The sequence below is a fragment of the Platichthys flesus genome, chromosome 10 (assembly GCF_949316205.1).
Source record: "Platichthys flesus chromosome 10, fPlaFle2.1, whole genome shotgun sequence".
NCBI classification, from domain to species: Eukaryota; Metazoa; Chordata; class Actinopteri; order Pleuronectiformes; family Pleuronectidae; genus Platichthys; species Platichthys flesus.
The window spans coordinates 9,567,503-9,594,475 of record NC_084954.1 but is presented as its reverse complement, the minus strand read 5'-3'; the positions used below and the strand labels follow the sequence as shown (position 1 = coordinate 9,594,475).

At 45.6% G+C, this 26,973-nt stretch overlaps 1 protein-coding gene across 3 annotated transcripts; it reads right to left on the bottom strand.

Moving 5' to 3' along the window:
* Positions 1–131: 131 nt before the first annotated feature.
* On the bottom strand, positions 132–26,150 carry asap3 (ArfGAP with SH3 domain, ankyrin repeat and PH domain 3). 3 transcript variants are annotated; one of them, XM_062397165.1, is made up of 27 exons: positions 25,231–26,150; positions 24,548–24,705; positions 21,005–21,077; positions 18,279–18,424; positions 16,829–16,903; positions 15,515–15,564; positions 14,526–14,649; positions 13,273–13,358; positions 12,840–12,915; positions 11,786–11,872; positions 11,091–11,200; positions 10,110–10,179; positions 9,907–9,994; positions 9,523–9,571; positions 8,161–8,327; positions 7,482–7,615; positions 7,236–7,327; positions 6,959–7,139; positions 5,625–5,710; positions 5,375–5,490; positions 4,749–4,816; positions 3,859–3,966; positions 3,059–3,263; positions 2,289–2,568; positions 1,946–2,174; positions 1,679–1,806; positions 132–1,529 (listed from the first exon to the last, which is right to left on the bottom strand). In XM_062397165.1, the coding sequence occupies exons 1-27, from the start codon at positions 25,292–25,294 to the stop codon at positions 1,517–1,519; spliced, it is 3,063 nt and encodes a 1,020-aa protein (XP_062253149.1). In that variant the 5' UTR covers positions 25,295–26,150; the 3' UTR covers positions 132–1,516. The 3 variants fall into 3 exon arrangements, with proteins under 3 accessions (XP_062253149.1, XP_062253148.1, XP_062253150.1); XM_062397164.1 differs by having other exon boundaries at positions 1,675–1,806; positions 25,231–26,139; XM_062397166.1 differs by lacking the exon at positions 25,231–26,150 and having other exon boundaries at positions 1,675–1,806; positions 24,548–25,101.
* Positions 26,151–26,973: the final 823 nt, after the last annotated feature.

Sequence of the window (26,973 nt, the reverse complement as noted above, 5' to 3'; positions counted from 1 at the left end):
GGACCTTTCTGAAAACCAATTATGCAACTGTGTCGCTTCCCTTCTTCTTCTTCTTCTCCTCCTCCTCCTCCTCCCTCTGACAAATACAACAGAAGACACATGGCATCAAATCAGGAGACGGCCACACGAAGTAACACTGTGATGATACAACTGTTTATGATGCACAACATTTTAGAAAACATGTGCTATACACTGTACACGTCAGTTAAGGTTTTAGACAAATATGTACAAACACAATGTGTAGATCTGCAGTGAAATGTTACATGTGGATATATGTCACTGGTTAAAAAAAGAAAATGATACACGTTACACGTCTCCTTTTCTTTTTCTTACTTCCCTTAAGGTCTCTAACTAACAACGCTCATGTGTGTGTACAGTAAGTGCAAGTGAGCTTGTGTGGCTGGTGTGATGCCTACAGTAAGTAACTGTGTGTTCAGTGGACATGCAGTTACTAACAAGCCGTCTCTAAGTGCCATCTCCTGGAAGAGCACAGAGTCTTTCCCTTTTTCCTTTCCCCCCCCTAACACACCAACGTTATCCCAGGTCCTTCAGAGAGACAGATGGCTGGAGCCAGAAGAAACTGGATCCTCCTCCTCCTCCTCCTCCTACTCCTCCTCCTCCTCCTCCTCCTTCTCCCTCTCCTTCTCCCTCTCCTCCTCCTCCACGCACAGGCTGCGAGCCGTGCCCCGGTGCAGTCAAGATGGCCGAGCTAAAGTTTCAGATCTCTCCTCCGGGCTGCCCAGACGGCTGGCGTTCTGTATGGAGCCTGGCTGGCGAGGCCACTTTTAGAGTCCCGGGGCAGACAGGCTGCAACACACACCGGGCAGGTCTGAACCGCACGTCCAAGCTCTCAGTATCCTGTGATGTGGAGGATGAGACGAGTTTCCGCTCAGAACAAAAGAGCAGGTTTATCCGTGCTCAGTAGCCGACTTGGTGAACACTTACAGCTCTTCAGAAGATTTCTTCTCCCTGGGTTTAAAGTGCCTGAAAGTGTTGTGCCCTATATTTAAGTTTTGCCTGTAGGTACCGATCCTAGACATCTTAAAACACTTGCAGTATACTGTGTAATTAAAGGTTAAATGGATATTAGAGCAGTTTCCCTAGCCACAAATGAGTTTGTACCTATTAGTAGTGGCTCATGGTTTAGACGACTGTAGAAACACATAGACCAACAGGGGGGGGAGCACTTCTGCAAGTCATTGGAATAAAAGGCTTAATGGGGCTGTAAAACCCTGATGTTCCCTTTTTAGTTCCCAGAATGAGAACATGTTAAAATTTATAATCCCTTAAACAGTCCTTTAAATCCTCAAGTGTCCCTTGGTTGGAGTTGGATCCAGGAGAATGACACTGTCCTCTCCTGTGGATTAAATCCACTGTGGGTTCTGGCGAGCATCCTATTCTGGTTCAGTTCTTCTAGTAAGTTACTATACAATGTTTTTAAGCTTCCACGTCCCTCAGTCTTTCAGTTTGTGTACGTAGTTGACAGGAAAGGTCCCGGCCCTGGCTGGTTCCCCCTCTATGTGACCGACCTGTTAGAATAGGGGAAAAAAACACATTTATAATCTAATTGAAAATTCACAATATAAAGTTCATAATTCACTTCACAAGCTCAAACTAAATCCTTTTGATTCGCAGCTAAAACTGACAGACTGAAAAAGCTGTACTTGCACTTACCCACCAGTGGGGGTCATTGGTGGCCGTCACCACAATGACCTCATCTTTGAAGAAGGCGAGCTGCTCGGCGCTGACTGCTCGACAGTCCACTAAAGCCGTGACACGCTTGTGATGCGGCCGGCTGCCTGAGACCTGCAGGAGACACGGCACATTCATATCGGCTGAGAAATCTCACCGGCCTTTTTTCTGATTCTCCGGAGAGAGGAAAGTGAAGGCAGCGACACGGGGCCTGAATACGACAGCTAGGGGTTTCTGCGCGTGTGGCTGTTACCATAGCGTTCCTGCGGCGTCGAGGGGCAGAGGTCACGGTTGGTGATGATGAGGATGAAGATGATGAGGACGACGAAGGGGCTGGAGCCGGAGCAGGAGCCGGGGTGAGGCCCACCAAGCTGCAGTACAGGTCCTCCTGGCTGCCCACGCAGCTCGGAGACGACACGCCACATTTCCCCTGGCTGCCTCCTCCACTGCTGGTCCGGCGATACGACGTGGTCTTCTCTGAGCTGGAGAAGGATCAAGACATTACAACATTAAGACACAGTGTTAGCTTGGATTGGATGCTTCTAGTGTCCCTCTTCACACCTGACAGAAGTGTGTTAAATGAAATGTCGTATTACCTGACAGGCCCTATGTGGTTCTGAGAGGACGTCGACGCGACACTGCTCTGAGACCCAGAGCCGGCCCCAGGTTGGCCCTCCGATGTCTGCCTCTGCCCCCGGAGCAGGCCTCCGGACTTAGACAGCCTCCCACCTTGGACTGGGGTCTCCGCGTTGGGTGAAGCAGTGCTGTGTCTCGCCTGCATCTGGGGACTTGTGGATTGGTAAACCGGATTAGAGCAGCGTCTCAGGATGCCGTTTCCCTCCTGTGTTGTGACCGAGATCTGGGGGTCTGAGCGACCTGCGGAGGGAGAAGAGGTCAAGGAGGAGATTTGGATCTGTTCATAAAAGCAACATTAAATAATTCATTGAGTTATCAAAAATGAGTTGCCAGGATATATAATGAATCTCTTATTTGAACTAATAAAGAAACCAACTTCATCCATTCAGATGATGCAAACAAGCCAGTAACTACTGGCAGTGCTTTTATTACAGGCTCCAAAAGAGTCACCAAACTGTTCAACACCAGCTGTTGTGAAGCTTCATTTGGAAAATAGCTCTGACTTGGTGGCAGTGATCTACAGTGACTAACAGCTATTTAACAAAATGGGAGCATTCCAGCCCTTTGGTACAAAGCGAGCTTTACCTAAACGTTGCTTTACTGTCAGATTTACATTGTTGAGACCTGATCTCTTATGACTCAAAGTAACTCATCATTCTTGATGAATAAATATGTAGTTTAAAGTCCTGACAGGAGTATTTACATCAGTTTTTTAAAGACAGTAGCTCACCTCTCTGGATGGACTTCGCTGGCAGCGGTGGGGGCCCTGATGCTCCAGAGGGGGCACTGTTGGCAGGTGGATTTTTGTACAGGAAGTCGAGATTCTCGTAGGTCTGACAAGGCCGGCTGCCTGTACTCGTGTAGGCCAGACTCCAGCGGGAGAAGGAGGTTCCACCGCCTCCATTCGGAGATCGATTTTTGGGCAACGGGCTCACCTGGAGGAAAGAGGAAATTCATGTGGTGTCTTTGGTTAACTCTAGGTGTGAGGGATTCTGAAACAGAGGCTGTGCTATAAATGTCTAGAAACGTCATGATACAGGATGTCGTGAACTGGGACACCCCAACCTGCCAACACAGCTGCAACCCATTTTACTTTGGCACTAGAGACTTACACATGTTGATATGTTTAATTTGATCTAAGTTAGGGCAAGCTGTAAATTTTGTAATTGTTTCACGTGACACATAATCTAGGCTACATTAATTGGCACAAGATGATAATACCCCTTAGATCTTAGACCCCACAGGTTCCTTCACGTCAGCAGCGTGGTAAGATGCTGGTTGGTCCAGGTACGAAACTAAACTGTGGCTTAAAAACCAAGGTCTGAACCGAACTGTGGTTTAAGAGAATCGTCACACCGAGAGATATTTTTTTTTTATCCTTTTCCACTTGAGCAGAGTGATGTGGAAAACCCCTGTAATGTTTTTCTCAATTCCCTGTAATGACTTTTTGGCAGGGAGGGGGGAGGGTGTCCGGCCAGTGTGTGTGTGTGTGTGTGTGTGTGTGTGTGTGTGTGTGTGTGTGTTGTTTACCCTCTCATCCAGGTCATCCTCACTGTCATACAGCTCCTGAGACTGAGTCTCCCACATGAACTCCACATGGATCTGAGAGTTGAACTTCCCACTCTGGGCCAGCTCCAACTAAAACACACACAGTCACAAACACTCTGAATACCGATGCAGGAATCAAGGAAAACAGAAACGATGCAGCGTACTGGGTATTTGCCTCAATCCACAGAATTTATATTTCTTCTCTTTTCTGGTTTAGTTTCATTTCCTTGGCTGTAGGGAGGTTAAGGAGCACAAATATTTGAATGTCTCTATTGAGGTACTCAGAGTTTCTGAGATTATTATAAAAGAATGAAGGGGAGTATTAATGACATAAAAACTATTTTGGGGAAATCAGTTGAGGGACAAATCTTTACAGAAGAGCTAGGAGCTGAGAGGGTTAAATGAAATAACTGAAATAAAACTCTCCTGGCTCCAGATCAAAAAAAAATTGAAAGCAACTTGAACTCAATACGGCCGATGAGCAGAAAGGAGGCACTTTCCTGGCGTAACCTTTTACTGTTAAACAGAAGGCCTGCGAGACAAGGATGTGCACAATCAAACAGGATATTACACAAAGCAGGTCTGAGTCAGCAGGGCAGATGGCCGGTAAGAAAATAAAACCAGTTTATGAATGATGCACACTGGGACCAGATGAGGATAAGGTTCCTCGTCCTGGGAGCGAGACCCGAGTCCTGAGCTCGGCTGCACCGGGAGTTATTTCAAGCTCGTGTCTCGATCCGTGGAGATCGTCTTGGTTTGGTTTCTGGAGTTGACTTTGTGGTTTGGGTTTCTTAACGTTGCAGCTCTGATTTCTCGGTTGTGTGTACTCTTTGAAAATATGAATTGGAATTAAAAGAGCAGTGAGTTCTCACCAGGTCGACACATTGTAGGTGCTGCAGCCTCCGAGCGATATCGAGGGCCGTCTCTCCTGCTGAATTCACTGCAGGAAAAATAAATTGTTATAGCATTTGATAAATTGATGATTCTAACAACGAAATTTGTAGCAAATCATGGTGCACTCACAAATAAAACACAATGTTTATCTTCCTCTCTTTTTGCAATAAAAAACAATGCAGATTTGTTTATATTAGATTTGGGGTTTGAAGGTGTATGAGTTTGTATATAAATATATATAGCCTTATTTTCATTATTTATATTGTATCTATAACTACATCTTTTTTGTACATTATATACAATATATAGCACAGCTTAACAACCTATTTAAAGATATATGGGAAGCTAGTTAGGTACAAGATAATAATTCAATTTTTTTTTCACTTGTTTGTATAATTTCTCTTTTTATTTAATGTAAATATGTAGATAAAAACTGAATCATTGCACAGAGTATAGATAGTAATATGGAAATGCTACAAAAGAAATAGGTATATTTATATGAATAAATTGTGCGAGTAAAAAGAGAAGTTGTTGAAATAGTTTGTGAGTGCACCGGCGTTTTTATATAAAACAGAAAGAGGTTTAAGTGCACGGTGTAATGTACCTGTGTGTAGAGCTGCCTTTGCTTTGAGCAGCAACTTGAGGGACTCGGGCTTGTGGTGCAGGACGCTGTAATGCAGAGCCGTGTTCCCTTCTGCTGTCCTCTTCTCCAGACAGGTGCTGTAAAGTGAACATCCAGTTCAGTACAGATGCTACTGTACATCCCCAGCTTTTTCTATGTGGGTCTAATAAAACATAGTCCTCTTTGTACTAGGGATCCACAAATCATACTTTAATGTTCATCAGGGTCTGACCTGTTCTGACAAAGGAAATCCACCAGCGACAGAGAGGTCCTCTCCTCCAGGCGCACGGCCAGATGAAGGGCCGTCTCTTTGATCCCCTTCAACAGGAAGAAGAAGACAAACAAATAAGATCACGTTGTTTACCCTCCAGAGATTATCCATCTGTGCAGCATATGTATTTTGTCAAGGTCACTATCAGTCAATTGTATCAAGTTATTGATGATCAGGTCTACTGACATCCTGGCAGAATAACAAGTATTTATTACTAGTGTCACCCATGTGCATTTTGTTTGTTGATTTTGTTTGTTCGTGACAAACATCACACAACAACCACCGAACAGATTCCCAGAAACCTCGGTGGAAAGGATTCAGAATGGGTCAGCAAGGCCTTTTTTACATAAACACCATTTTTCCAAGGAACAATTCACTGATCTCTAATAAAACAAAAAAATGTGTGTGTTTTTCTGGACCGATTTTTTTGTGAGAATGTACAATTTGGTGCAGCTTGATTGAGTTTTAAAGGACTTTTGGGCCTTGGCAGAGGGGGGGGGGGGGGGGGGGGGGTCCGGTCCACTGAGAGCCATTCTGGTTTGTGTGTTAAAAAAATTTAAGGATGATTTGTCTATGTGAAGTGAAAAAGGAAGTGCATAAGAAAGACAGAGGAGTGCATGTGTAATTCAATGAGCCTGTCTCACTTGGGACATGAGCTCTGACCTGAGAGCTGAAACAATAAATGAGGACCAACCAAAATATACAATCATGAACGCACACACACAGACACACAGATGACGGTGGTGTTACGCACTTATGCTGAACAGGAAGTCTGTGACAAGAGGCTAGGATGTGATTAAAGAAGAAAGCGAGGGGTTGGCGAGACGCAGCTGAAGATGAGAGGAAAAGGGAGGAAAAGACGGAATGAGAGGCCAAAAGAAATGGAGCGGCCTCGGACTACCCACCCACATGATCCATGCGCACAGGACGACAATTAACACATGCTTCACATACTGTAACTATCAACACACCACCTACACACTGAATGTCATTGTTTAACACTGTGGGGATTGCTATTTTTAGTCACACTCCTTCAGTGTCAGTGGCAAGTTTTGTACGGCATCTCATAAATGTGTGTGTGTGTGTGTGTGTGTGATGCTTTAAGCGAGCAGGGCGGGCGGCCCTGTCAGGAAGTTGCTGTCATTCACACTTAATCCACGACATAAGTGAGAATCTTAAAGAGTTTGAATTCAGGTTCATGACTCGCGCTCCCTCCCTGACAGGACACATTTCATGAAGAAATAGCGTGCGCTCAATAATGTGGGACTCCATGTGCGACTGTGAATGGTCCTGACCTGTCCGTCGGGGGGCGTGTGCGGTTTGGCCAGGTCCGCTCCCTCGGCGTAGAGCTGAAGGAGAGTGGTGAGGTCACGAGCCTTCACGGCGTCGTGCAGCCGGCCGGGGTCGGCTTCCTCCCGGCGCAGGACGTACCGCCGCTCGGCGTATTTCGACACGATGTACTCCTTTCTGGCGTTCCTGTTTGGTTAATACACGGATTGGTTAAAAAATAAAGTAGAGCACGTGCCTTGTGAAGAATCTGATTTTTGGGTTTAAATGAAATCAGGGACTCACATGTCACTTATTGGCAGCGGTTTGACGGAGTCGTTAGGAAGGCCCGCCTCCATGATGTCGTTGAATCTGGTGTTGCCAATACTGACGGCCAACTGGAGAGAAACACACCGCAGCCACGAAGACGTGACAGAAAGGAATCTCAATGACAGGCAGATGGTTACATTATGTGTGTAATTAGGAAATCATGACAGCAGATAATCCATCTTTTTGTGTGGTTGTGTGTGTTTCCATGTGTGCAGTTAGTACCAGGAGCTCAGAGGTGCTCAGCAGGTCCAGAGTGAGAGACTGGATCCTGGAGTAGTGGACACCCAGCTCTCTGTGGATCCCGGAGCACTCGATACAGGTCAGGATGCCCAGATTCGTGGACAGCCATGTTGGATCTAAGATACACCGGGCGAAAAGAGAAGACTGTGAGGAAGGCATAACTCGAATTGATGGTTACAGCCACTTTCAGACAAGAGTTGGAGACAGAGACGAGAGTTGGCGTCTAGATAGATCCTAGCAGGAGGGAGAAGATGACGTAAAAAGTTCTTCGTCTAGATCACATGTTTGCATATAGAGCTCATCGATACCTGCACGGGTCCTTATCGGCAAAATCTCTTCAATCTTTCCGAATTGACATCTTTGTTTGTGTCTTCTACATGTATGACACCTCTTTGTCCTCCTGCTATATTTGTTTAATTCTACTCTGGTTTATTTTTTCTCCGTTGGTTGGAAACATCTTCATCACGCGGTGAATTTTGCTGTATTGTCACTCGGAAAATGTCCGGAGCAAATGATTCGGACATTTGCGTCCTCGCTTACCGCCCCTCTGGAAAACTGTCAGGAGTGTCCAGACTTCAGTGCATGTCTTAAAGCAGCTTATGAACATAGATTTCCACATTCCACTTCTGCAAATATCTTCACCAGCCGAGAGGGGACTGACCTGGAGCTCCGCAGTCGGCACAGCCCTCATTGCCAGGCATGTGCCGCAGCTCGGCGATGATGGCTCGGGACAGGTCCTGCAGCCCGCTGTCCTGGAGGTGGAGCTGGTCTCCTCCGAGCGCCGTGTTCAGGGCCTCCTCCTTACTGTTCTGCAGCACCGACACCCAGCTTCAGTACAGACACACACAAAAAGACAGTCTTCACACAGAGTTCGCCGCATCAAGGGAATCTCTTCTCTCTCATCTCCTGAAGATTGAGAGAACCACAGTGTTGCATGTTTTTTTGTTTTTTTTGCCATCATCACTCTCACTTTTTCGGCTTTCATGTGATTCAAACGGAGTCTCAATTCTTTCATATCTGAAGCTTTGGTACTTCTTCCTCCAAACCTCTTCTATTCCGTCCCTCACATCAAAAAGCCTGCCAGGAGGCCCACACACCCAAGGGCAGGGCAGGGGACAGAAAGCCTCCACACACAACCACATCACAACACAAAATAACACACTGAGTTCACTCGCTCGGTCCCACCCCGCAGCAGCTGGGCTGGGGTCTGCTGGAGGGCAGCTTTTCTTCAGTTTCTCTCCCTTTTCTTGTCCTTAATCTGCTCTGCTTGCTCCTTCACCTCCGTCGGGATCAGAACGCTTTACACCACCTCACTACACAACCTTTGTCTTTCTAGTTAACTCCTACCTTTGTACAGCTCTCTTTCAAGTGGAATTATCTTTCCATTACGGGCCTAAGCTCACATAAAAGGCGTTTGATATGTCAAAACTTACACAGCGAACTAGAAGGGCACTCTGACACCGCTGATAAACTCAGCACAGGAGTTTGCCTTTGTGTTCTTTTCGACGTCTCGACCACCGAATCCTTCTGACCTCAGTGTCTTACCAAATTAGCGCTTTCAGCCAGGTGTCATGTTTCCATCATTACCGATTGGAGCCAGCGCCGAGAAAAACCTGTGTCTATTCTAGAGTCCTTTGACCCGGGAGTGAATGCTGCTCGTATCCATTCCCATTGCTGACAAAAGCCAGATGTTAGCAGGTGTGAGTGTGTTATTGAAACAATGGACAAGGGGCTTGAGAGCCCATATGTCAGCCAAGGTTAATGCCCTTTCTCGCCATGACAAAGCAGCGACATTAATTATCCAGACTGTGGCCTTAATTTAATTTGCCCTGGCTCAATACCCAAACTTTCTTCCAGACAAAGTGAAACAACATTCCTGGATCTGCTCACCGAAATGTTTCTTTCCTGGCGTATATATATACTGCATCATTTTCATGGTAATCCGATCTTTTTTTTTTTGCGTAATCCTGACAGACAAATCAAAAACGAAAACCTAAAGCTAACATGCAGCTTCGATGCTTACATTAGACATTCCTGCTCGTCTTCTGCCTGGAAATGGTACGTGCGGTTATCTGCAGAGAAGGGGAAATGAGAGTTAGATAGCTGCTCTTGAAAACATATTGAATATAAGTTGAGGTGCGGGGGGGGGGGGGGGGGGTTCAAATGTGGAAACAAAGTCTGCATTTCCAGAATTGGCATAAAACAAAACCCGATGCACAAAATCATCTGTTCCACATCGCAACTGTGTCCCTCTGGTTTCTACCCCGAGTCAAATGAGCTCTGTTCTCAATTTATATATCGTGGGGGAGCGAATAGAAATATGTTCACACAGCTGCACGGCAGACGGCTGCAGAGATAATATGTCGAGGGTAAAGCTGTAAAGGTCAAAGCTTAGGAGGGAACCTACGAGTGACCAGGTCAAAGGTCCTCCTGTCCTCTGGGTTGGGCCGCACCTGACAGGTCAGGAGGTTCAGCTTGGCGGGAGGGCGATTGATCTGACGGCATAAAAACACACACACAAACACAGACACAGACACACACACACACTTATGTCAGTGTGCGTTAAAATATTGGAGAGATTTCAACTGACACTTCGTTGTGTGTCCTCACCGTGCTGTGGGAAATCGTCAGGCAGCCGAATTTGACGCCGCACTTTCTCTTCTGCCAGACCTTCCTGATCCTGCATGTTCGAATGTCAACACAAAAGGCCCAGTTACACTTTGTGCACATGATACTATTAATTTAAATCAGGGACGGGTTCAGTGCAGGTCATCAACTCGAGCCCTGGGTGTGAATAGTGATGATGGAACACGCTGTGCCCGCTCAGCTTACTCCTGTTCACGGCGTTTGAATCTTCATTATCTGGATTGAATCAGGTGAAACGGCTGAGAACCTTCCGTTGTGTGTCCGTGGCCTGAGGAGAGTTTACTCCCGTCTCACATTCGCCCTACTGAACCACATCCCCTGTCCTTATCACAGCGATCTAGTAGTGTGTGTGTGCGCGTGTGTGTGTGCATGACTCAAAAGTTGGATCTGCTCACTGAGCGAGTCTGCCAAGAAGTTCCACATGAGGGGCCCCTGCCTGAATCTTCATCTCAGGATAATGAAGACCAGCTGGGGTCGACAAAGTTTGAGTTCCCCCTCTCTTTCTCTCTCTGACCTCTTACCGCAGTGGAGAGTTTTAATAAGCTGTGTTTTTCACTTTAAAAATAAAATTGACTATAATTTGAAACACTAAAAACGTGGCCTGGGTCTTTCTACATGGAGTTTGCATGCTCTCCCCGTGTCTGCATGAGTTTTCTCCAGCTACTCCGGCTTCCACCCACACTCCAAAGACAGGGTTAGGTTAACTGGAGACACTCCAGCTCCCCCTGCGAACCTCAAATGATAAGCGGTATAGATAATGGATGTATGAACAGCTGAAATACTTTACAGGTTCTGCACAAGTTTGTCAATGAGCCAGGGCAAAATCTATATAATTATATATATATATATATAAAACATTTAAACATGCACAGTATTTTGAATTTCTACGACAGGATGCTTGTAATCTAATCAGAGATACAGACAGTAGCAAATGCTTTTACACACCCGTCACTCTTCTTGAGCAGAAAACCCGATTTCTCCGTCCCGTAGGTTTTGTTGCCCTGTGGCTGGTGGATGCTGTATCCGTTGCCAGAGTTCTTCCTGTTCAGATACTCCTGCGACACAAGCAGGGATTTAAGAATTCACTTCGAACGTTTAATGACATTTAAAACAATATGAAACGCAAGAAATCAGGTCTTATCAAACTTAGAGCACAAGTATTGCTGGAGGCATCGACACGGTAAAGCTGCTCTTAGACATTGGGCACGGAAATCTTGGGGTTTTGAGAATTCACAGCAAGTGATGACGATTCCAAAATGCCACGGACACAAAACCCCAAAAACGAACATATCACAAAGATTACAACTATCTCAGGATGAAGGAGTAGCCGTCAACCTGGAAAGACGATAAGATTCTAGAGATTTTTGGTGATAATAACTGATGCTGCTGTTGATCTGCTAAAAACAAAAACACTGCTGTGGATCTCCTGGACACTCTCCAGTTGTTGTGAACGTGTCTGACCCGGAAAAACTCCTGCTGCTTTGTTTATATGTGAGAGGCCAAGTCTGGAAAAAAGTCTTGACCCACATTTCCCAGAGTTCATATCTGAAAACAGCTCTAGAGTGCAGTTGTAGAAAAAACGTCAGCTCAATGTACTTAGGCTATATGAAATGAGAATGATATATTATGAGGAAGTTTACCTCTTTCCCCTCCACTTGGAGAAGTAATCTGAGAGAATCCCTCAACTGTGTGAGTTGTTTTACTTCCTCGTCCTGGTCCAGACGCACCTACAATACACACACATATACACACACACACAGACACACAGTCAGTTTATTTAAGTGATGAAATGTAACTATTTGGAAGAACAGCTGATGTTTGTTTTCCCTCGGCTCATTTACAATGTTTTTTCCATGTCATTTGTTCCGATGGTTGGGTGCGGAATGACAACACATGAGAGCTTTGTGTGCGATAGTATGAATAATGCAGAACAGAGCTCTGTACTGGGGTGTGTGCACTCCCAAGAAGTTGTGTTTTTATTTCTATAAGCAGAGTGACCAGTCTTGTATCCAGCACAACTTAATTTAAATAAAATATTCAAGCATTTCCTTCCTGGGAACCGAAACGCATGATTCAATCTGGAAGAGCCTTCTCGAGGTCTGGCATGTCTGAGCGGGTCCGCGATCTGCCCCTGAAGAACCAGAAAAACCTCTAACGTTCCAGCACCACAGTTAACAGCCTGTTTCCAGTGCTCCGAAAGGAAGGCGGGGGGGGGAATAAAAAGGGGAAAGAAGGCAAACGTTGTGCAGCCTGGAAACCAGTCGGAGTGGTTGGAGGAAAAGGTGTGCAGCGGGGGAAAGAATGAAAATGAAGGGATGCTTTCGGTTTCATCTGTGGGAACGTGGGGGGGGGGGGGGGGAGGGGGGGGGGATTTCTGGGAATCTATGCCAATAACAATCTGCTGCCTGTGGGTTCAGCCGGGGGGGGGTTTCAGAGGAGAGTTTTGGCCGTTGTGAGAGAATGAAATAGTGCTGCAGGAGGCACTAAAAGCACCAAGTGATTTACAGCCACCGGTTTACTGCGAGCGTCTCCTCGGACACGGTCTTGCCTGACGTTGTCAATGAGCAATGGATGACAAATGTGTGTGTGGGTGGTTTTGGGGTATGATAACATCAAAACGGGTTTTTTAACCCCTATAAACACTGACTGATGCGCTGCAGGCTCAGACAAACCGGCTGCAGTTTCTGTGATTACCGTGTGCACGGAGGCGGCGAGCTTCTCGATGAAGGGAGCGAGATTCTCGGCAGCTTTCAGGCCATCCTGAAAGAAACTGAGATCAGAAAGAAAAGAAGAGCAAACGCTGAGTCATGATGGTCCTGAAGTCCAAACATCCCGGTTCATACCAACCAAAACATTGCATGCTGAAGCTGTATAAGCAAGTCCGTTCCCACATGAAACCCTTGGTATGATTTAAATGGGTAAATGGCTAACACCAGTAATAATAGCTTGCAGAAGGAAGAGAAAGACCAAAGAACCTCCGCTGCTATTCAAAAGCCCTGCCTGCACCCAGGGGCAGAAATTCAATCCAACTTCTTTTAAGAAGAAAAACATAATCTTGTTCTTATTTCACACCTAGAAACAAAATGGACAAGTCCCAAAAAAAGGGTGGGGAAGTGCCGGGACCGACCTGAGCTGCGCCTGGAAATATTTGACGAGGCTCTGGAGCAGATCAGGACCCTGACGCACCTTCAGCTCCTGGATCTTCAGAAGATACTAGAAGCACAAACACAGGAAGTTCAAAAACAGATCCAGAAACAGCAGCTGTCAACGGAAAAGCTCCAAAAAGTACACTCATTTAACTTTGAGGGAATAATAGTTGAGCTTGGGAGAGCATCTCAAGATGATTCACTTTTGGGGTTAATCTGTGATAGATCCAGGTCAACAAAATATGGTCTGAAAAGCTCATTTTCATCAAGATCCATGAATTATTCGCTTGTAAAATTGGAAAAATTTGGAAAAATGCCTCCCAATGAAAAACAAATAAATAAACATCCAAGCAGGGATGGAAAAACACGCAATGACATCATCAGAAATGGCAGTAGTATAGAAAAGTTAACATTATGTGATGGGGTCTGTACAGCGTGGCCGGGCCGAGCATCGTCCCTCTGATGTTTTTCACATATTCCACTTTGAGAAGGTTTTTACAAAGTTTGCTCCACATTGTCTCTGAGGTCACACGCTGTATTTAAACACTGCAGCCAATCACTGAACCTTGTAGACAGAAACTGGAAAAAGACTCTTCATTTAAAACACAGGCGTACTTTAGTTTAGGCTTTATTACTGATATTATTAGACTATTCTTGGTTTTAAAAGGGCATTCACATTAAACTACAGGGTTTTTAAGACTCTTTGTCTGCGTGGAGGGGAAAGAAGAGCAGACAGAGAGACGCAGGGCGGTGGAGAGGCTGCAACAAGTGGAAATTCCATTGTCCCTGCCTCTCCTCTTTGTCTCAACAGCTGGTCTCAGTCAGGAGTTGGACCTTTTCTTTCTCCTCAGGGTTTTTCTCCTGCTCCATGTGCACTAGGAGCCGGGACCACACCTCCTGCCTGTAGCAGCACCGCCAGTTTCTTTCACAATAATTCCCCCCAATTTAGCTCTCAGGTGTGGGCCATAAAGCTGTTTAATCTCTCTTTGAACTGCAGCCTCTAATGTTTACGACGCGGCTCTACTGCAACTCAACCAACTGAAGCTGTTGTTTTACTTGCTGAAGCGTATTTTATATACTGAGGAGACACAGGCGGGGGATCAACCGCGGCCATCCAGTTGACCATGCACGGAATATGGAATCCACGAGGCAGACCACCCGTATGTGCTAAATCAAGCCCGGCCCCAGGTATGTGAAAGGTGTCTGGTGTTTTGACTGGCACGCATCCCCCCACCTCACACATTTGCAGCTGAAAGGACCTCCTCTCTCTCTCCATGTCCTCCCCGCCGTCTGATCCCTCCGTCCTGATCAGCCCCAGCTGCCTGGTCTTCTCCTTGCGCTCCTTCTCCAACTTCCCTCTGGTAGTGTGAGGGGAAAGGAAGAAAGAATGTTATCCCTGTGCCATTTATAACCACAGTGGGTGTCCCAGTTTTTAACTGACAGTCTAATCAATTCTCTCTCTGTAATGATTAACTATTGGAACATTTTATACTGCTTCTTTTTCCGTCACAAACTGAGTGGCCTTCACTTTCCCCATGAGGCAAAAATTCAGAGTTTGGGGTTTGCAGCAGATTGACAGCTATTGAATCTCGTTGTCTTTTCCAGTTGACACCTCATTTTAACCCTGAGATGTTTGTTTTTGAGAAAATATCTGGAGCAACTGTCTAGGACCAGTTGAGTGGCCTTCACTTTCCCCATGAGTAATTTTCAGACATGATGAACAGGATGAAACAGGGTCTGGATATTTTCCCTTTCATATATAAAGAGCGCAGCAGGAGGTTGTCCTCATCCGATATGTGTTTTCTAGTTTGTTGCTTCGTCAGTTTCTTCAACATGAATCGACACCTACTTTTCACCTGTGTTCCAGAACATTTCTGGAGCAGCTGACAAGTTGTGTTCTCAAATACAGCAGCTCTAGTGAGAGAGATATCGGCAAATTGGATGAAAGCGGAGATGTGGAATCTCTCAACGACATTATAAATCAATTTAAGCCCCCATGGTAATGTAATGGAGAATGACCATGGGGGAATGAAGTGTTTATCACATTTACCTCTGCTGCTGCATGTACCTCTCTAACCCACCACTAGAAAAAGAACTAGAAATGTTAACGTGTGACATGATTCTCCTCAGGCTATAACGTCTACCCTTCAGTTTCTCTTCTCTCTGGAAAGCGAAGAGGCTTGAAGATGAAGAGCGACACTGAGATCAAACACTGGTTCTTACATTTTGATGTCGTAGTCCTTCCAGCTCTTCTCCATCTGCTTCTTGAGCTCCTGCAGAAGAGAAGAAGAAGAGTGCTGTCACTGTTTATGTCACTGTATATGTTCCGTTAGCCATAGAATGAAGTTTAAATGATCAATTAAATACTCTTAAACATCTTATATGTCGGTTTTGCAACACCCCCCCCCCCGTAAATTATTCCCCGGCAGCACACACAGAATCGGTGCAATATTTGAAGGTGTGGGTTTACTGGTGATAATCCGAGGGGATAGACCTAGACAGTTGATCCACAGACACACGATTACTCACACGAAGCGAACTGGTTTGCAATCTGACCTAACAGGATTTCAGTAGCGCGCTGGCGTTCCTTCACAGTCCCAGTGACTCTATTCCTCAGCTGTGGAATCAGCTGTTTGACAACACAGGGCAGTGACGGCAGCTTACAGAAGCATTCGCCTGTTATTACTCACACGTCTGTCGGCTGCACTGGCAAATCGTGAAAAAAAAAAAAGGTCGAGCGCTGCCCGGGACAGACTGGTTCAGGGTGGGGAGTGTGGATCTGTCTTACTCATTAATCTGCATAAACAGCCTTATCTCATCCACCGTAACATATTAGTAGACTCAGCGTCTGCAGCACAGACAGACAGACGGTATTGTCTGCTCCAAGAGGAAATCCATATGATCCAATATTTGATTAATTTTGCAGTGTAAAGCCAACACGTATAAACACAGATCTCCGTCCTCCTCAGCTGCAAATCACTTCATCTTGAGCACATGTCCTCACAGGGCTCTGTTTGCTGGCTCCCACCACATCAACAAGGGCCTGGTTAAAAAATGTATCTGTGACTTGGTATGTTCAAATTGTTGTTTATTTAAGTACAGATATTTATAAAAAGATTTATATTTCCCACAGGGTTACAATATAATATAACTTTGTGTAACTAACGCGCTTATTCTCGTGCACAGCAATAAGTCGGTCACTCGTGCACTAGTGACGCTTGATGGCACTAAATAAACAATTGTCTCACACTAACAGTAAAATATCACCTCGTCCAATTGAGTTCTCTTTAGAAACAAGCACAACTACAGGCTGAGTAAATTAAAAAGTTAAAGCTGAAGTGTATAATGTTTAAGATTTGGACAATATTCTGAAAATAATTCAGTAAACTTTAGAGGGTTACGTTTTCCATTGAATCAGGAATCATCTCTCTGTGTTAGAACAAGGAAATGAAAGGAAATCGTCATGGCGTGTGTGCATCAGCTCAGCCGGCACAAGTATGATATATTATTGAATTTGAAAGAACTTCTCGGACTCACTATTCTGCTGTCGCGGAGCTCGGACTTCAGAACGTTCTCCAGAGGAAAAGCCATGATGTTGTTGAGGTTTTGAACCTGAAAAACACAAGAGAACAGGAAATGAGTAAAGAAAGTCCAAAATACAAAACAGACGGATCACGTATCCTTCAATATGAGCAATCACACTTACGTTATCTCCCTACGGACTAACTTCTGAGTGAGAAGGAAACATGGTGTTTTGGTCATTTTGAACTGGTGACTCATCAAAAGCTAACAAACTAGAAGCGCATATCTCCAACTTGGTGAAGCTGAGTTTAATTTGATTCAAGATTACACTTTTAACTCTCTTCCATCATGTTCCTGGTGAGAATGAGTCACAAAACAAACAGTGAAAGCTCGACAGGTTGCATGTTACAGCACAACTCAGTTTAAACTACACAATTCCCCCATGAATATGCAACAGGGCTACATTTATATGTCAGCTCCTGTCCACCACTCTTCAAGTCCGGTGGATAAATGTTCCTCCTGCTCTTTCATGGCTCCTGGTGGACTACAACCATTCTCCTGACAAAACAGTGTCCTAACTCTTCCCCGAGCTGAAACGCCTCCATGGGATGACCTCCACATATTGACACAAGGCGCTGCAGATTGTTTTGGTTGGCATCCAGGAGGCTGAGGTAACTAATAGGTAATAAATGGCATCCTGACAGAGGGAAATACCAGCTCCCAGAGTCAACACATGCATCAGCGTGTGACGGATGGATCGATGCACGCGCGCCCGTGTGCACGCAGACAGGGGGACGTGCAGTGATCCCTCACACGAGGCATCAAGGGACGCGCTGAGTGGATTGTGTAGTATATCATCCTCTTGTTAGTTTTTTGGACCCACTTACTTTTAACATCTGTAAGGCCCAGTTTCCCCTGTGAGGGTTTGATTGACACATGGGAGGGATTGTGTCAGACAGGGTGTGTGTGTATGTGTGTGTGCGTGTGTGCGTGTGCTTGTGTGTATGTGTGTGTGTGCCCTCACACATGGAGGTCTGGGATGAATTATCCGAGTCATAGAAACTCAGTGGGAGGGTTCCGGACTGCCCCATATTTTAGAAGTCTTGAGCGTTAAGAAGCCGGCAGCTGGTGAAAACTGTTTTGTCCCATGCATTCAGTTACACACATATAAACACACACACACACAATGAACACAAACATACTGTGCATCTTTAGTCTCAGATTTGGGATTCTGCCATTTATTGCTGCTTAACATTGAAGTAATTTACAAATTTGGCTGATTTACTTTATTTTATCTCATCATTCTTTGGATTTGGACCCATGTGAGAGCAGCTTCTCTTTCCTCTTTTCATTTTCCGCCTCTTTCCTCTTTTGCTTGAACCCTCTGGTAGAGACAGCTTGTTTGAAGGAACATCCCCCATTTCCCCATTCTTCCACCCTCTTTCTTCCCCTCCTCCTTCCTCACCAGGTTTTTGAAGAGGGCGGTGACCTCTCTGGTGAACACAGCCAGGTTGAGGAAGCCTGTGGAGACCTCGTTGTTGTCCTGGGTCAGGTGGCTGTTGCCCAGGTTCTCCAGCACCTCGGTGTACTGCTCTTTGTTCTCCACGTGGGCTGAAAAACAACACGCATGCACACACATAATGAGTTAAAGCTAAAGTGACATGCGCAGAAAGTCTGAAGAAGGGAGAGTTTCTTGAACAAGACAAACATGTGGGACAAATTAGTCCTGGTTTCCACCCATCCTGGAACAGGAGACAGATGCACATATACAGAGACAGACATGCTTTTCTTCCGATTATAGGTCAGTGTCTAATGTTATAGGTCACTTTCCCTAGTGTCATGACCTCAGCCTGTGGAAAGAGGCTGAAGGAAGAGAATCTGAGCTCTGGCCGGCACCGCTCCAGTTTACATTGTGCTCGACGAGCTTTTAGCCTAAAGCTATTTGGACGTGAGGCCTAGACGACGACCTCAAATAAACACAGGGCACAATTGAAGCCACTGAGGTCGTCATATTCAATCAACAAAGATGGCCACCTGACGAGCGGTTATAAACAAATGGGAGTTTGACGCAGTCGTACAGAAATACCTTATGTGGCGCAAGGAAAAGGAAATCCTTCACTGGCGGTTTCACACTAACAATTTAACAAAGAAGTCAAGGAACAAATGCAATCAGTGCCCATAGCAGACTAAACACACAAAAGCAGAAACAAGGCAGAAGAGCTCATGCTCCAGTTTTCCAGAAAAATATAAAATAGACAGACACAGTTTTACTAAGTGGCCTTAAAGCAAAAATGGAACAATTCAACGGACGGCCAAATTATTTATTTAAGCAAAGAATGAGACACTGCAGGATGGAGGGGGCTGGATCAAGGGGAGCAGGGAAACTGAGCCGTTGAGGCTGCGTGGTCTTTAATGAGACTTCCTTGAAAAGGTTTACATGATCTAATGTTAAGAAAACACATCAGCTTCCTCATCCTGTCCGTTGCTGCTGCAGCTCCTCTATTCAGCCTAGGTCTGAAACGCTTGGTTTTAATTGGTCTGGTTAAAGCCCTGTCTGCTCTGATTGGCCAGCTGGCCCCGCTCTATTGTGGTTGGACCACCACTTTCAGCTTGTGAAAGAAATGTCGGCATCGGTTCTTATGACGAGATGTTTCAGGATCGTCAGGGTTTTTTTCTTTGCGGGAGAGGAGCTTCCTCTACCAAAGACTTTGTTTGATTTCCAGACTTTTTGCATTTACGAAAAATTACACAACACGCTAGAGGAAAGAAAATCTGCAAAGCGTCACATGTCTAACAAACAACACACGTGCATCTATCAAACCATAAACAGCTTAGTCACAGAGGAGCTCAGAGGATGAGTTTACCGCTGACCTTTACCAGACACCAGCCGAGCAACTCAACCCTTTGACTCCTCTGCCAGAACACACAGGGACTCACAGGCCTCGGCATCTTGGCAGAGAGGAACGGTGCTCGGCGGTTTATGGGAACAGAGAACTGAAGAAGAGAACATCTTGCGTGCTTGTGTGTGTGTGAGTGTGTGTGTGTTTACAAGCGCGACACAGCGAGAGGCCGTGAGCGCAGCATGGGGGGATGTGTCTTTATATGTATGCTGAGTCAGACCGTCAATCAGCGATTACCATCAGGACTGATTAAGAGGTTCAACAACCGCAGCGGACACACATGATTCTACTTAGAAGCGAAGGAAGAAATGGGCGAAAAGCAGAGTGATCATGGAGCAGGTCTCTGGGCGGCTGACGGGATCTGGTTGCCTAATCCCGGGCAGCTGCGGCTCTGACTCACGTGTTACTGAAAACCAAGAGTTGAAGCCTCGAAATGGGAAGCAGACTTGAAAGCGAGCTCAGGAAAAACAACTTCAGGATGTGTCGCGCAGTTTCTCGCTTTCTCCGGCGCATTTTTTTTTGAGGTGAACACTCACATCCTCTGCACGTCCAGTCCTGGGAGATGGTTAGATTGCACCAGCAACACACACTCACACACAGTCACCGGGGAGCTGAGCGGCCTGTTGTTGCCGAAACCGCACATGCCATTTACCTTAATACAGATACACACCGCAAAGGCCTACTCTCTGCATAGATGTAAACACAATCACTCATCATCCTACGAACCCATTCCCACAACAAGGGGCCTCCCTCATAAACAACGCACGAGCCCGGTGATGTCATCTGGGCCAGGCTCGTACAGTGAAGTATCAGGAGGCTCCACTTTGCACTGAACTCCTCATCCTGTCCTCAGAGAAACTGACCTTAATCTGGAAAAACTCATTGCTGAGTTTAGGAGACAAACTTCGACATGAAAAAGAATCGCGCACTGAATGCACATCTACGTCGGTGTCTTCATCACGTGTTAGAAACGTCATCAACAAGTTCCCTGGCCGGCACCGCTCAGACATGCTCAGGACATTTTACTGGGGGGGGGGGGGGGGGAGGAAACGTTCCGAATAATGCCTGAAGCACCGGACTTGGAAATTTGCTTTGTCACACCCAGACCCTCAGGAAAATTGCAGGGAAATGTCAGGAGTTCAAAGACAGCCACTGAGCTTTGCAAGTCGACGGATTTATCACCTTGACATTTTAAACCAAGTCCACTGATGAAGATGGATGTGTCTGTAAAAGAGCTGGCAGACAGAATTTCAGCAGGTTTTTTCGTGCGCTGTCGTCATTTGACACTTACAGAGTCCAGATGTGTGAATAGCTTTGATCATCTTCTTCATCTTCTGCAGAGTCGTGTGGTCCATCTCCAGAGACTGCGACAAGACAATGAGACAGAGAGATGTGTGAAATTAAATATACAAATAAATTGATAACACTTGACAATGTCTACATCCTATGTTTCTGGAAAATAGATAAAATCCTGTTTCCATCTATATTGTGATATTGACATGTGGCGTAAGTTTTCTATGGTTTTCTACTTGTGTGTTTTTGTGTTGTTTTAGCTGGTGACCCAAATAACTGAGTTAGAGCAAGGTACATTGATGCAAAAAACGTGTAGATCCAATACTACCATACTAAAGTATATAGTATTGATTGATTTTCCCCAAACAGCCGAATTTGACACATTGATTTGAGATAATAACTTTGACAGTTGCTGTTTCATCATCTTATCATCCATTTCTACTCCTGTCTTCTCTACCCAATGTGTAGTTTAAAGGTTGCAACATTTCATGAAAGAAAGCTGCTTGAGGTTTGACAGTCACTATTTTCGTGTGATAAATGACGCTTGCTTTTCTCACGCTGAGCGATTGAGACGAAGAGGTGAGTCACCACAAAACAATCATCCATCGTGCACCGTCACGGAATGACGTCACCGCGCTAACTTCACCTATCTGAACACTGACACATCAAAACCAGTCCAGGGTTCTTCTGCAGGAAATGAAGTCTTTCCACGACACATGATATACACCAGACGCACATCGTCAACAGGCTCCATTGTATTTGGACGATCCCAACAAGGTTTGAACTACATCCTATTTATTCTCCCTACACAGGCCCGGTTGTTTGATGAAGTTAAATCACGTGGGTACTCCACCTTCATGCCACCAGAAATAGCTTTAATGAGCCAGTGATCTAGACTTAACAGACACTCCGCCCTGTTGGGATGTTGACAGTCCTTCCTGGTCCGGTCTACTCCCTGGGTGTTAGTGCACTAATTAAAGAGGCGCTGTGGGTGTTGTGTAATGTGGCTTTTCAGACAGTGAACAGGAAAGTGATTTAGTGGAGGCTGGAGATGGGAGTCGCTGCTGCAGTTTCCTCGGCTCAGTAAATTAGATTCTCAGTGGAAACAAGCTGCTGCAGGTCAATGGAAACAGGTTGTGTTTATCCAATTTTGTAAACACATCACATCAGGGCACATCAACAATTCATCCATCAGTCGGAATTATAGACTGTATATAAAGAGGGACAATGTGTCTCCACCTCCAGCCACTATCCAGATTCGAAAGCCATCACAAAGACCGCCTCCTTCGTGGGCCACGGGATCCAGCTCATGTCTTGGCGCTTTACTGATCGGGGGATGGAACCGGCTGTGTACATGTGCGACCGATACGCCACGCCCCCCCCCCCCGCCCCCGACCAATCACGAGCCCGTCTAAGCTGGCAATCAAAACATGAACACTTGAACAAAGGTGGCTTCACTTTTGGGGAGCTGGCATGTCGGCCATCTTTATATTTAGCCAAACCATCTAAGAACTCGAACACATCCCTTCACTCAGTGGCTCCGCCCATTGAGTGAAGTGATAATGAGAACCAACTGTGTCTTTACACCACGTTATTGTGACTGAAAACAGGTCAGCATACACCTGCTGTCTGTGTGTGTCTGTGTGTGTGTGTGTGTGCGTCTGCAGGCAGCAGAGCATGATATTTAATGACTAACTGATTCCTGAGCCTCATTTACCGCATTAACAAGGCATGATGACAGACTCAGCTGCAGAACAAGCAACAATATTGGATTTCATCATATTCCCTTGAACTAGGAGAAGACGTTTGCTCTGTTCTGAAGAAAAACCCTGAAGCTTCCAGCTGTAGGAATTTAAACCGTTCCTCACCCCCCCGTCTTTCCTCGTTTATCTTCATCTATAATCAGGAGTAATAAGTAACAATCAGCTGAGTGTGTGTGCGTGTAAATGGGGTCTCTGTCTCCCTGGCCGCTGCCATAACCCACACACATGCCCACACATTACCCTGGCCATTAATCAAGCCTATCCCCGCTGAGCTGCCTAAACATTATAACCATAGATCTATCTATAAAGGGGCTATTGCATCTCTGTGTGTGCGTCCGCCTGTCTATCTGTACATGTGTAAGATTCCAGCAGGACCCTCCCCAAGGCAGCTATTCAAGCTATTTTTTCCAGTGTGTCAGAGCCATAAAAAAAGGGACATTAGTCCAAGATGAATACATCAGACAGCTGTCTGTGAGTAAACCCTGAAATCTGCTGTGTCCATCTCTCATCACTTGTCACAGATTCAAGCCAGGAAACTTTTAATAGGAACCTTTCATCTTTCATAGGCTCCACATGTTTGAAGGTACTGCAGTCAAAACCCTTGCATAGGAAACTGTATCCCTTTACCATATGACATAAAAAAAAAATCTCAGTATAAAATTAAAAATAAGCCACGGTTTGTTGATTCAAACTAAGGTGACCTCTGTCTGAGAGCAGGAAAACTCCACCTTGGGTCACGCTACATCAGCGAGCTGTGATGTATTGTCACAAGACGACGTGCAAGGAAGATAAACCCTGTGTGCAAACTCCGATTATTTGTTTTATGGCAGAGTTCATGTGCAGCCTCCCTCCATTTCCTAATGTGCGAGCTTAGAGGGAGAAGATTTCAAACAAACACAAGCCAACGTGCGCACACAAACACACACACACACACACACACACACACACACACAACACACGTATGGAGAGACCTCAAACAAGCTTTGAGCCAAAGAACAATTTCAAACAAGGCAGTCACAAGCTGGCCTTCACAGACAGGCCCTGCAAGCATGGTCAAACATGTGTGTGTATGTACTCACAAAAACAATATCTTACTCTGTCAAAAGATGTTGGCTGTGTTGTGTGTGTGTGTGTTCTGTGTTGTGTGTGTGATCTGTGTGGGTGTCCCATCTTGACTCTTTACAACATTACCTTGAGCAACCTTTACTTCTCTGCTGAACCAGGCCTGAATGATTGGAATGACTACAAACGAAGCTCTCCCCACAAACAGAACACCTATTATTTTACTGACAAGCAGCACACAAGCCATGAAAGGGTTTTTATGTGCCAGATGTTATTTTAAATGTTCTAAACACACTGTTCGGAACCACATAACACTATATTTCAACCCTACAGACATGCATTACTATGCAAAATGTCGAAATCTCTTCAAACTTAAAATAAATAATAATATGGCAGTTATCGTGATAATTATCGATATCAACTGCTTAATTTCTGTATAAATGTCAATGTGTCCATATCGTGCAGCCCATTCCAGCATGTGCACTTCCTCCCACTGTAAATAGTCCTGCAGCAGTATGTTCATATTATTATTATTAGGTTTTTGCAGGAGCAGTGTGACAGTGCACCATTGCATGTGTACATATAGTTGGACAAAGCAGAAGGTTCCTCTGCAGTGTACTAACAGAAGCCCGGTGAGGCAGTGAGAAGCAGAATAAATAGCGCAGCTCTACAGGTAAACAACAGAAAAAGGCGCACGAGCCTGCACCCCCCCTCACCTCCTCCACGGTGGACACCGTGCTGCGACAGTCGCTCATCTTCGACTGGAAGCTCGAGGTCCCCGGTGAAGACAGATCCTCGTTCGTCAGAACCACAAAGTCGGAAATGCTGATCCGCTCCGGCATGTTGTCTGTGCGTGGACGGATCCAGAGAATCCCTTTGCGAGAAAAAGTGAGGCGAAGTTTTACGCGCGCCAGTAAATCCCCATTTGAAGAAGCAGGGACAGTTTAATCCTCCATGGGGCACGGAGCGGGCACTGGAGAGAGGCTGGGGTCCGGTCCTCTCGGTGGGTGACGTCTCTAAAGTGGATTCGAGGGGGAAAGTTTCCTAAAGAACAGACCTGAGTTGTGAGAGAGCTCAGCCAATCTGAGAGCGTGGAGGTGAATCAGCGCGCTATTGTGCGCCCAGGGAGGGAGGGAGCAAACTCCAGCATCACGTGGGAATGTTTGTGCTCTGTGTGTGTGTGTGTGTGTGTGTGTGTGTGTCTGTGTTTGTGTGTGTGTGCGTGTGCGTGTGTGTGTGTGTTCTCATTTTAGTTTCCTCTTCGGGTTAATAGGGATCAGATTAAGTTTGCGGTTAGTTATGAATTGGTCATGGTTTAGGTTAGGGACAATGTTTTGTGTAGGCTGTCCTCAATGAATGGACGTCAATGCAAAGCCCTGATAATGATGGCTGCACAAACCTGTGTATTCATTACTTCTGCAGGACCTTCTCCAGGATATAGCCTGACACCTTGTCAGGACCATAGCCTGGTCCTAATGAGGCAAAAAAACGTAAAAAGTTAAGGTTATGGATAAGCTTTGGGTAAGACCGTCCACAATATGTGGAAGTTGATGCAAAGTTCTAATACAAATAGTTTTGCACATTTTGGGAAAGTGAGGACATTCTTGGTCGGTCCTCACTATCTGACCGACTTTCAATGGGCTGCTTGAAGACTTGATTTTGGAGTAAGAATTAGGTTTGTTCAGTGTGCAGGGCTAGGGTCAGGCATTGATTTGTGATGGTTGAGGTTAGGATAAGGATAAGGAGCTAGGGAATGGGTCTGTGTGTGCGTGTTTGTGTGGACATTCTGGCATGTGAAGACATTTTATCCGTTGAGGAAGGAGGAACGGGCTGTTTGAGGGTTAAGACGCTGACGGCTTGCTTTTATTGTTTGGGTTCAAATAGTATTGGTTAAGGTTTGGGGACGATACATCCAAATACCCGCTGGTCTTCAGTAGGCCCAGGAAAAGATCTATATTTGACCTCCTGTTACGTAGAGACCACTGGGTTTTTGGTTAGTGGACAAGGCAATGATTTAGGATGTGGAATTAAAAAGTGAAAAATTAAAATGAAAGGGTTCAGGTTGGACATTTCATTGCGATGGTTAAAGTTAGGATGAGGGGCTGGGGAATGCATTATGCCAAAAGCTGTCCTCACTAAGATAGAAGTACAACAATGCATGTGTGTGTGTGTGTGTGTGTTTGTGTGTGTGTGTCTGTGCCCTCCTCTCTTTCATTGTCACTACTCATTTCTATGCAGACTCCAGAGAATCTGCAGTGTGGTCGCCATGGGAATGCAGAAAGCCTCATTCACAGACTGAACTGAAGGAGAGGAATTTGAATGGATGAGGTGATGTTGTCAAGGCTGAGAACTGCTGTGAGGCTCGTCACTCGATAAGCAAAAACTTGTGTGAGAGATGAAAACACCCGTTTCTAAGACTGATATTGGGCTTTTGCACAAAACACAAGTGTAAACCTAAGGTATCATTAGTTTTGTAAACTCTTCTTGGCTGAGGCTCCAAAAGCTCCTTCTGCTTCCTTTTCATCTCATGAAAAGGAATTTTTCATTCAGCGAGGATTTCGTCGGGTCCCTCCTCCTCGCCGACCTTCTCCAGACATCATCTGACAAAGTGAAAGCAAAGAGGGGGGGGGGGGGACAAACCTACGAGAAATGCATATAGGACATAACTCCTGCATGCCGAGCATTGTCAAGGCTGTGACAATGCAGAGAGAAGAGTATCACTGAACTTAGCCTCAGGGGGGGGGGGAGCGGCGATACGATCCACTATGAAGTGCAGATGGGTGGTTTTCACAAGCAGCATCAAATACACTGGCTCCCTTTGGTCGTGCACCACAAAACCAAAGCTGCATTAGCTGCATAAAGGGAGAAATTAGTCCCAGCTCTTCAGACAACTTGAGGTCATTTCAAACACATTCAGCCCAAAAACATAAAACTGCACTTTGTGGTGAACGTTTTTTTTTTCTGTTCTCTGAAAACTGCTTATTACTGCCACTCAGTGAATAGAGCCGAATGGACGTCGCGTCTGAACTCTGTGCACGGCTCACACTGCTGCTGTGTTTACGTTCACAGGGACGGACAAACTCCTTTTTGTGTGCCACACTTAGCAAATAACTCCAGACCCACTGAAAAGGCTCCAAATGTG

Coding starts and splice junctions, on each gene's coding strand:
- asap3 (XM_062397164.1), bottom strand. CDS start 25,294: ATGGTCCTGACAAGGTGTCAGGCTATATCCTGGAGAAGGTCCTGCAGA. Junction 7,616..8,160: donor TGCCGACTGCGGAGCTCCAG/GTCAGTCCCCTC, acceptor GGTGTATCTTAG/ATCCAACATGGCTGTCCACG. Junction 2,175..2,288: donor AACCACATAGGGCCTGTCAG/GTAATACGACAT, acceptor ATCCTTCTCCAG/CTCAGAGAAGACCACGTCGT.